This window comes from Saccostrea cucullata, unplaced genomic scaffold (genome assembly GCF_032062105.1).
Source record: "Saccostrea cucullata isolate Sc308-1 unplaced genomic scaffold, CSIRO_AGI_Scuc_v1 ctg4222, whole genome shotgun sequence".
NCBI lineage: Eukaryota > Metazoa > Mollusca > Bivalvia > Ostreida > Ostreidae > Saccostrea > Saccostrea cuccullata.
In genome coordinates this window covers 130168-141764 of record NW_026919377.1, presented here as the reverse complement: position 1 = coordinate 141764, position 11597 = coordinate 130168, and the positions used below count along the sequence as shown (strand labels likewise).

The 11597-nt window shown below is 32.8% G+C and overlaps 1 protein-coding gene across 1 annotated transcript; it reads left to right on the top strand.

Annotated features, from left to right (window-relative positions):
- The first annotated feature begins 82 nt into the window (after nucleotides 1-82).
- LOC134230285 (E3 ubiquitin-protein ligase RNF4-like) lies at nucleotides 83-10496 on the top strand. The gene is made up of 7 exons (XM_062712056.1): nucleotides 83-212; nucleotides 1985-2120; nucleotides 2321-2424; nucleotides 2724-2739; nucleotides 7568-7700; nucleotides 8361-8448; nucleotides 9013-10496. Exons 1-7 carry the CDS (start codon nucleotides 186-188, stop codon nucleotides 9160-9162), a joined length of 654 nt encoding a protein of 217 aa, XP_062568040.1. The 5' UTR covers nucleotides 83-185; the 3' UTR covers nucleotides 9163-10496.
- Nucleotides 10497-11597: the final 1101 nt, after the last annotated feature.

The window sequence follows — 11597 nt, the reverse complement described above, 5'->3', positions numbered from 1 at the left end:
TTTGTACAAAAGTATTCTTGATATATAAACACGATGGTGTTAACAAAAACACGTAAAATCCTATATTCAGTAGGTATAGATTATTTTTGACTGTCCCATCTGTCAAAATTTATTTACAGGAAGTGAGGACTGATTTCTATCTTCTTTCACACAAGAGTTCCAAAATTTAAAAGCAGAAGAGTGCCATGGATTTGGGAGGAATTCGCATACATGTAGGTTTAATTCTACAATTTTCATCCAATCTTTCTTCTTTAAGATAAAGTTTAAGTATTTTTACTTAAATATAATTAGTATTTTGAATTAACATAGTGTTAATAGTAAACGTCTGCTTCAAACAGGTCCGGCACAATGTCTTGATTAAGCTATATAGCTTGATTTAGCTATATAGCTTTATTAAGCTATTCGGAATAGCTTAATTAAGCTATTTTATCACAATTTTTTCTCAAATGTTTTATTTTTTCAGCATGTGCAAAAAGTCGCACCTTGGTGCAGTGGAAATATTAAACTTTGAACTCTTCTGAATACAATGCATGTTAAAATCACTCACCAAATTGTGTCTCCTTGAGAGACTTTGTACTCAAATTTTTAAAGTTTTGGGGCTATTGATGAGTAACCACACAGTTATTTCTTGAATGAAATGATAAAGGAGGTCAGTTATAGCCAACAGGATAATTGATTGGTAACAGTTCAACACAATGAGAAGCAATCATACTTATCCACGCCTCACCGCACTCAATGGGACACTTTCCCCTAGTACAGTTACCCAAACAATGGAAATTCATCTTTTGCTTAAAAGTATTCAACAACAGCAATGTTAGAACTTTCTATGATTTAGGTTGTTTTTTTGATAGCCCAAAGTACATATATGAATAGTCAAATACTTGCGACTTTTTGTTTATTTCTCACTAAATACGTTTTTTGTTAAAAACTGCATATAAATAGCTTTATTAAGCTATTTTAAATAGCTTAATAAAGCTATATAGCTTTATATAGCTATATAGCTTAATCAAGACATTGTGCTGGACCTGTCAAATACTTTGTATCCTCTATCATGTCTATGGTTCATTTCCATAGGAAATGATTTATCATAGTTGAACACAGTATTATGACCATTATGGTTATGCAGATAATGTAGAGAATTTATTCCTTTACACGGACTGAAACAGTACACACAGAAAGTCTGCGAGTATTTCCTGTGTGGAGTTTTCATACGTGTATATTTCATCATGCTAAATGGTAAAGAAGATTGAGACCATTCTGATTTTTTTTTTTACAACATTTAATAATTATTTAATTGATAACATAATTGGTGCATTCGTTGAAGACAACATTTTCAATGTTTGAAAGTGAAAATAACAAAAATAAACGTCTGGCCTCATCTTCGCTAGCCAAGGGTTTCGGATACGCTACTCTCCTCATAATCCCTTGGCATACAGTGTTAATAGAAGTTGGTTTTTTTCTCGAGTTCTGATTGGGATTCGGTACACCCGGTCGACCAACATCTTCGCTAGCGAAGATGGTCGAAATCAACAATTGTTTTTTTGTAAATGACGTTGTTTGCGTTCGGAATACTTCTTGACTCTTTAATCTCGGGAATGAAAAACGCAAGTAAACAACGATCCGTAAGATAACATGCAATTCTATGAAAAGCTATGGTGTAATCCAATATCTTCTAAATATGTGATTAAGAATCTATATTGAAGCTTCAGATTTGTACTATGAATAATAAATAAACATAACTCAATTATTGCTTCTTAACTATTCTTGAAAAAAACTTTTATTTATTTTTTTTAAACACGTGTCTTTGTTTCTGTCGACGCATTCTGTGCATACCGATAGATTCGAGATCACGTGACAAAAACAATCTCGTCTTTTGACTTCACCATATGCCAAGGGTTCATGAGGAGAGTAGCGGATCAGAAACCCTGGGCTAGCGAAGATGGTCTGGCCTCTTCTTGTCTGAGATATGACTGTTTATTTTTAGGTCTCGCGCAGGAGACCGTTACATGAACGAGGGACACACAGACATCATGAACACCGTCACAGAAGGCGGGATCAGGATTTACGGAGCCGGAGTAGGCACAGGGAAACCACTCAACCACTGGTCATCAATGACGATGGTTTGTTAATTTTTTCAGTGAGAAACCAAATATCATATAAATGACAAAATGTATAGAAGTAATCAAAACGTTTTTCAATCTATGGAAACCATTTAAGAGTATTCTTCAGATGCATGCTCAAACAAAGAACTTTATAAATACTTAATTCATCACTATAACATGTCATGTTCAATATTTTTTTTTTCATGACTTGTTGACAGATTCTGGGACACAGAACAGCTCTTGTATTGATCTGACCAGCGGGGACGAAGAATTCATTGATCTGACCAGCCCATCTGGTGCAAATGATGCCAGTGTTATAATTGTAAGTTACGTAACACAAGTGATTGTAGTAAGTTATGTAACCAGTGTTACTATAGTAAGTTACTTAACCATGCAGTGTTAAAATAGTAAATTACTTTACCAGTATATTTTTCAAAACTAGTTAAATAATAGTCAATTTCAAAGCCAGTTTGATAATAGTTAGTTTCATAACCTGTGTAATAAAACAGTAAAACATGGTTATAACATGGCCACAGAACCGTTAATATAATAAGTTGTTTTATATATTTTTTGACATTTTAAATTAAAGTGAATAGTGAAACATACATTTTCAAATTTCAGATTTCAGGAAACTCAGGTAAGGAAATTGTACTATGTAATACATAATATCTGTCTGTGTGGCTTGTCTTGTCATTGGTTGCGTTCATAGTTCTACCATTAGTACCAACTTTCAATATACCATTGGTGCAATAATTTGACAATGTTACCAATTGTACCAATAAACCCTGAACGGATATTGGCATGTACAAATGTAATGATTTTACAAATGTTACCAATGGGAGTCCAATGGAAACGTTGGTAATACTGATTTACAGATTTCTTTGTCTTCGAAGTTAATGGCACATGCCAGAATCGCAAGAAAATCATAGCAGACTCATAGCCGAGAAACAAACCACATCAGGATCACACTTATTTAGTTGTCATATCTATGAGTTTTGTATAATCCATTTAATGGATCATGTCCATATCTTACTTCAAAATCATGAATTTGTGAGTTTGTTATGATTTTTATGTGATTTTGGAATGATTTGTTAACCCCCATCCCCGCAATCACGCATTTTAACGCATATACCGTTGCCCCGCAATCACGCATTTTAACGCATATACCTTTGCCCCGCAATCACGCACTTTAACGCACTTTTCGTTTTTGGCGTTTTCTGCTCTCATAACGCGTAAAGTTTTGATGGTATGGCAATAAATGGTTAGATTATAAATTTTGTAATTCCATTCTAATATCTTTCGCAAATGATAATATTTTTCCTCAATTCAATATGTCCGAATCGTTCGATTTATTTGACGAAACTTGGAATGCAATACAAATTAAGGTCTTTCTTTTGACGCTTAATAAGCTCACCACTTGATCCACTTGTTTTGGTGATGTGGAAGTCACTCAATCTTGTGTGAGATGAGACCCTTTATTCAGAATTTATCGAATTCGACGAATGATTTTTTTATGTAAGTCTTTGATAAAAACCTGTGCAGAAATCAACAGATGGAAAGTATAAAATTACAAAAGAATTTTTAAGTTTATACATACTCATTCAAGAGTACAGAAAAGAAGTTTGTTCGTAGAAAATAGGTTTGTTCCAGTTTACATCTAATCTTATGTTATGTATAGTTTCATTTTGTCTTATTTCTTGTTCTATTTGAATTCAAATTCGTAAAACCTGATTATTTTCCTACCTTACGCATGCTACACAGCAATAAAAAAATACACATAGTACACAAATGAAGAGGAACAGAATTAAGGAACGACAATATCATGTTGAAAAAGAGATTGATTTAAATGTTTTCATTATCAAGTCAACGTTTCCGATATTGTAAAAATAAAAAAGTGTCGCACTTACTCGATCGTGTGTCTTCATTTCTAAACATATACGTATACATGTATACATGAAACAAGGTATGTGTATTCGGGAAAATTTTAAAGTATACTGAATACTTGTTTTATATTTTTTTTAAAAAGGAAGAACGAACAAGAAGTCTGTGAGCCAATGCTCGCCAATAATGCCCCACTCTGATGTGAATTTACACAAGTTCAGTTACAGGCAGATGCACGAAAAAAATATGAAGTTGTTATCAGATTCATATACAAAAAAATCCTACTATATGACTTGTCTCAACAAAGATTGTGATAATTTTTTTAATCTGCGATGAGTAGTTGCTTTAAAAATACGATAAAAAATTGTTACATCTATGTTTGGTACGGACAGACGCACGGTAATATAGGAAGTTGACATCGGATTTGAACAAAAATGAAACCACCATATGGCATGCCACAGTGACGAATGTGCTAAAATTTTAAGCATCTGTAACGAGTGCTGCGTACTTGCTGAGAAAACTGCGACCAAAAACTTTGCTACGGACAGACACACAGCTAACAGACGGAAAAACACACAAGGGTAAAACAGTATACCCGGTCTCGTTCGCAGTGGGGGTATCGTTAAAAGACCTATGTCTACTGATTAGTTTTATCAGTGGGTATATAGTCCCTTATAGGAATATATCCGCCTCGAGTACGTTCATATCGTCAGTATATTATTTCAAAATATTCACTTATCAGTCACTTTCACATGTTTAAGAAAACATATATACTCTGTAGGTTCATGTATGTCAACACTGCATACTTTAAAAATAATAACTAAAGTTTTGAAAAATCTTGATTGACGAAGTAAACTTTCAAGAAGAGAACGGCGATGTGGTCTGATTGCTTAAGACTTCATTCTTTCGGGGGGGGTGCTATACATCTTTGACCAACAGCTATCTAAATCATTTTCCGCATTTCATCCCCGGAATTATATTATTACATTTAGAATTTCCGGGACTGATGATAAAATATATATTTAGCATTTCATTTTACCACAGGAATGCTTAGCATTTCGGACATTTTTTTTGGGGGGGGGGGGGGGGGTATGGATCTTGTCTACCAAGTTTATGAAAAATTATTCAATAAAAAAGAAAATCAGCTACACTTGAACTATATCATGTCAGTGATGCCCGACACACATGAAACTGATCTCAATTTCACATCCTTGTTTTTTTAAGAAAATAAAGCTTTTGATGTCAATGATTTGCCGGTATTGTTCAAAGATAATAATTTGAATTTTCAATTAAGAAAGTCTTCGGTCACAGTTTTATTTCCTTAAATTTACTCTGCAATAAATGTCGGAAAATTAAACTATAAATTGTCACTAAACTATGTAAAGTCGGAAATAACAAGTAGAATATAAATAATCGGAAAAAAGAACGAAGTCAAATTATTGAGATTATCTGTTTATTCTCCGGTCTGATCTATATGAACATTTATTTCGGTCAGAATTGTATATCTTTTACAAACACAATCAAATGTATATCCTTTACAAACAAAATCAATTAATTTTTTTTTTCTGTCATTAACGTGTATTTTTTAATACCATAGTAATATCATGGGAAATCACAAAAGTATATAGTGAAAAAATTGTATATCCACTACGCAGTTACTCCTGATAGATCGATCCTGAGTAATTGATTAATTTTATTGTATATCATATAGACTTTTTTTGCAAGTTTGAATAAATTGATATAAATACGTCATTTTCCTGATTAAAGTGGACATGTTTTCGTGTATATCGACCCTGCATGTTCATAAAGTTCATCGTGTCATAGAAATCTGTTGGCAACCCTTGGAAAAATAGTGGAAATACTTTAGATCTATATTTCTCGATAAATACAGCTACAATTAATGCATTTTCATAGAAACATGTTTAAGAGTACTGTTTCATTTGCTCCACAAATAATCGGAATACTTATAGGACAACATCTGGAAATTGTCGAGTACTGATCGCTTCGTCCGAGACGTTCTTGGAATCGTTTGTAAACTCTTCTATTGTTTTTAAAAATGTGTAAAAATTCTTTTCGATGTTTTTCTTTTCTCTTTTATTTATTTATTGCAAATTCGCCTACAGCCCCATATCTCCCAATTTTTTCTTTATTTTTTAACGTGCTGATTTTTTAGTAGCCCACATGTACCTGTAGGTGTAAAGATTCTGCAATCTTCGCACGCCAAGGGATTCCGATACGCTTCACATCTCCACCATGCACTAGAGTAGATTTTGGATCGGAAACCCTTGGCTAGCAAGGTTTAGATACATATTGCTAATTTAAGACTGATTATTTTAATGCCGAGTTTTATGGCAGTATTTCATCTGTATATCAGCCAAAATATTAATAATAAGATGTGATCAGTTCAATTTTATTACATGTATTTTAAAAATTAAAATGTTTTCCATCGTCAATGCGCTATAGTATAGTTCAACAGAAATTAATCGATATTCCAATATTCAAACAATATTTATTAATTTAAAAAACCCTCTCGAACAAATAAATCAAGTTAATGTGCTGAATGCTATACATATCCTTTTTGTCCTAAAAAAAAAAAAAAAATTAAAAACGTGTTATAAATTTTTCTCAAGTGATAATCCTTTTCTACTAGACCTCATTTCTATTTTTATTTATAATATTGAAAGATTCTGCAAGTTTCGATAAAATGGTAATGCATGTGACTGAAGAAATATAAATAATTGAAAGATTTTGCAAGTTTCGATAAAATGGTAATGCATGTGACTGAAGAAATAAAAAAGGGGGGTGTCACTGTCTGTCATTTTAACTGGAGCATAAAATGATACCCTGAATGGAACTCAAACAATTATTTTGAACGAAGTTTTTCGATTTAGATTTAAAATTCATAATAAATTTTCTGTAAACTATGATAATATATCAAGTCTGTAAAAGTCCACATAAAAGAATTATTTAAACAAAATAAAAGGATTAAATCATCATTTAAATCATCATCAAATACTTGAATTCATTTTACAGATGATTGTATAAATATTATTTATATATACGGCAACAGTTGCTAATTATACACCGTGTAAATGCATCCTCAAAACCACGTCTTTTCAGCACGTAATCGCAAGTGCGCTGCGGGGAAAAGGATAACGTCATCAAAAGTTAACAAATGTAATGCTACTATTACGTCACAGACAGCGCAAGGGGCAAAGAGTTAAAAAGGCTCAGAGGAAAAATCGTTTATATCATTGTGAATACGGGATCCAAGTCTTTCTAGCTTGTTGCCATGTTGATAACTAGCTGTGACATCATTTATCAACATTAACCACACTCTAAGTCTGCAGAAAAATATACCATTGGCAAAAAACATTGGTATCAGTGGCATGCCAATGGTAATTAATTTTACCAACAGCAACTTTTGTCTACCAACGGCAGAACTGTGAATGCACCCATTGACTTGTTTTAGTATTTTCCAGATAAACATTGATAAATTAAACACTGTAATGACGTTATTATATTATATTCTGCCTCTTGTTGAGATGAGCCTTGTTATTACAGTGTACTGTTATTTTAAACAGAGTCCAGAAGACGTAGAACTATAGGGAGGCGTCGTCGTGAGACCTCGGACGAATCGGAGAACGACGTGATAGAGATCTCTAACTCCTACCATCCACTACCTCTGCCTCTCTCTTTTGATGATCCAGAAACGGAGTAAGTTTATTATGATCCGGAAATAGAATATGTTGGGAATGGAGTAGGTTAAATATTCACTCTTATATATACTGGTAACCAACTATTTTTTGTGTCAGATTAATTTTTGGCTGTTTAAAATCAATTTCTAATGATTAATTTTGCAACCTAGGAAATATTTCTACAAATACGTGGCAAAATAAATGGTTTGTAGCAATAAATACGAGATAAGGAAAATTGCGAAATTTGCAGATATTTATCGCACACAATAGAAAGCTGGTTTACAGTACTGATTTGTGACTGCTTTCTAAATAAAACTTTGAAAACTCTTGACTCAACATTTGAATAGATTTTTTTGACTTAATATTTCTTTTTATAATCACACTTTTAAGCTTATGCAAGTATTTTATTAGTATACATGTTTTTTCAACAACAATGCTATGTCTATCTCTCTCTTTCTTTCTTTCATAAAATATTTATTTTTATCTCACCAGAGCATAAGAACTTGGTTGATTTCTATTACTGTTTGTTTGTTTTGACAAAGTAAAAATAAAATAACTATTTTCAATACTACAGATTTAAAAAAAAAATGAACATTCTTAAAGTTATTCTTCCAAATGTTTCATGGTACATGTACATTGTTAATGTATTTCAAAGTTATATTTTCTTTTTGAAAATTAGGAATAACCCATCAACAAGTGCAAATGATTCTATTCTGTCACCAGTACAAGACATTAGCTGCCCCATATGTATGGACAGTAAAAAACAGGTACTTTTTATGCATTTTATTTTTTTAGCTCGCTTAAAAAATCTTCTTCTCAAGAACCACTGAGCCAGAAAAGTTGAAACTTATGTAAAAGAATACTAGGGTAGTGTAGAAACTGTAGATTCTAAATTGTTAAGATCATGAACTGGGGGAAGGGGGGGGGGGGGGGGGGGGGGGGAGTCGATAGATATTACAAGGGGGAAGATCTGGTGAATATTAAACAGCAAGCCCAGTTGCTCAGATGGGCCTCTTGTCAACAGATTAATAACATTTCCATTGAAGATGGCTTTTTACTTAAAATCAAGTATAGAATATTTTACCTGCCCCTGTGGCTAAAAGGAGCAGACCCTATCTTTTTCCACTGGAGGTTATTGTAAGAAATAGTACCAGCTGGCAAAAAAAAAAATGTCAAACTTGGCAAAGTCTCATTTAAAGTTGATATGCATTTGTTTAATTAATGACCCATAACCACCCCATAGGGTTATAACATTTAAGGAAGATTTTTGGAATCATCATTTTATATAAGTATCCTTAATTGACCTTATTACATGTATCATTTTTTAACAGATTATAAAAAGTGGGAGACAAATGGCAGCTACAGTTTGTGGCCATGTTTTCTGTAAGCCCTGCATCAAAGCGTCCATCGACAATCATCGCTTCTGTCCAACCTGCAGAAAAAAGCTGAGCATGAGACAGGTGCATCCTCTGTTTATATGAAGGACAATTAGTGACCTGTTTATGTGATGGTAATTTACTGGTACTTTCTCCTCTGTTTATATGAAAGATAATTACTGACCTGTTTATATGATGGTAATTTACCAGTACTTTCTTATATTTATATGGACAATTACTGACCTGTTTTTGTGATGGTAATTTACCGGTTCTTACCCCTCAGTTTATCTTAGAGAGAATTACTTTTGGGGTTCATTTGTCTGAGGGACAACTACTATCCTATTTTCAAGATGGCAATTTACTGGTACTTATCCCTGTGTTTTTCTGAGGAAAAATAACTTACCATTTATTTGTCTGGGGACAATTTATGTCCTATTTGATGATGTTTCAATATGATGTTTATTTACTTGCCCATGTGTTTACCTGAGGAACTCCAAAGAATTACTTACCTGAATGGCTGGATGGCTGATAGAAAGTTCAGCTCTGTTATGTGATTTGATTTATGTGAAAGATATATATCCTTGTAATATTGACTCTTAATGTTGAAATTAGTGCTGATTACTCTAAGACTTACCTGTTGTATTATGTATTGAGCCTGGTGGTTTACACTGATTGCATATGAATATTATTAGTGCTGTATGGAATATTTTGTATGACTAAATCAATTAACACCTATGTACTGGTTGTTAGAGTACATTGCTTGCTTTGTATAAATGCTGTGTGGTGCAACTGTATAATTTTTAGTTTAACTGTGTAAGATATATTGATACATTGTACGAGTGTTTATTTCAAATACATGTACTTCTTGGTAAATGAGTTTTTATAGTACATACAAAAAGGAATAATTTAAAGTTTTTGTGATTTTTGTTTGGTAAAGGGAAATAAAGTTTTGAAAGAAAAATCTAGCTGCTCTTTCTTTCTTGGGCTATTAGTTGAATCATATGCATTTTGTCAAATTATTTAAAAGATCTATAGTCAAAATAAAATAAATTATGCAGTAAGCATTATAATTTTTTTGTAGTGACATGAAAATTTTACTATTGAACAAGGTAACAAAAAATTTCTTTCATATCACCATGGGATCAATAAAGACCAAAATGATTTTTTCTATGAACCAAAACATTGTCCATTTTATGAATTTTCATAACTGTAGTAAGATTTTTGTAGAGAGAGCATCAATTTACCGATTCAGTTATTTTTTCCTAGTCAATTACCCTGTATAACAGTTTAGATGGTAGACATGTTGCATGAAGTTCTGTTTGTACTGATTGAGTTAATGTTGAAACATGATTTTTTTTTTCTGTCTTGTAGTCAGAAACAAACAATATATAAACTTTTTGTTCTGTTGCATAAAGTAAAACAGTATTAAATGAGTTCCAATAAAATGTTTCTTTTATTTCATAAAATGGAGACAAGAAAGACAACTCAATGCTTATGTCAGCAGTTGACATTAAATTTGTTATACCGTAGATGAAAAAAAGGACAGGATGGTCCAAAAACACTTGTATTCAGTTAAAGAAAAAATAATCCATACCAAAATTCTTACTGAATTAAAAACACTGTATTTCACTGTGAAAACAAGTATAATTTCAATATCTTGGAAGATTGTTTTCTCTGTATGGATACGTTGAATTGATTTGGAAATCCCAACCATACATTCTGTTATTTTCCCCTGATATCTTGATCATCTGATACCTGGAAATTTTCATTGTCTGTCCAGTTGATTTGGACGTGACAAATTTAGACTGTACTGCATACCAGCTTTTGAGTTGTGATTCATGGGAACACACTTGTGTACAAAAAAGAATGAAGCAGATTTTTTTCCAAAAATATTTTTGGGATCAAGTTTTTAAATAGCTCGCTAAGCTGAACATTATCTCAATATTGTAACTCACCCACCCCCTCACTTCCTCTGAAGTCAAAGGAATGACAGTCACTTTTATATTAAAATCAAAATACAGACATCTAAATAAAATGGCTTGATATCCTTAATTTATCCAGCAATTATTCTGCATCATTTCATTCATTTTGTATATAAAATTAATGAGTATATGTCTCCTCCAGTCTTATAAATTTTCCTCCAATACCATTCTGACTTGTCAAGAAGTGGCTATTAATTAAGAAGAATTCAATAATGTAAGTGTAAGAAACACTACCTGCGCTTTTATTGGGGAAGCAGATTTGTAGGAAGCAATAACTTGGTGCGGGCACAGTCAAACATTTTAATTAATGGGGGGGGGGGGGGTTAATTCCATGAAAAGGAAACGTGGAAGTATGGGATTTGTGTACATTGTACATGCAAAATAAGCAGCCACGTGGCATCGTTTTTGAAAGGCGGGGGGGGGGGGGGGGGCAGCCAGAGAAAAAAAGTTTCTTAACTGAAAAAGCTGACAAGCAAAAAAGAAAAAAAAGGAAGTTTCCTATTTCGGGGGGGGGGGGGGGGGGTTGAAGCCAACTTTTTTCAATACCAACTTCTTTCA

Excerpts from the sequence above, each read along its gene's own strand:
- LOC134230285 (XM_062712056.1), top strand. The coding sequence starts at position 186 with ATGGATTTGGGAGGAATTCGCATACAT. Across the intron at positions 2,121-2,320 it reads ACTGGTCATCAATGACGATG|ATTCTGGGACACAGAACAGC; the intron begins GTTTGTTAATTT and ends ACTTGTTGACAG. Across the intron at positions 7,701-8,360 it reads TTTGATGATCCAGAAACGGA|GAATAACCCATCAACAAGTG; the intron begins GTAAGTTTATTA and ends TTTGAAAATTAG.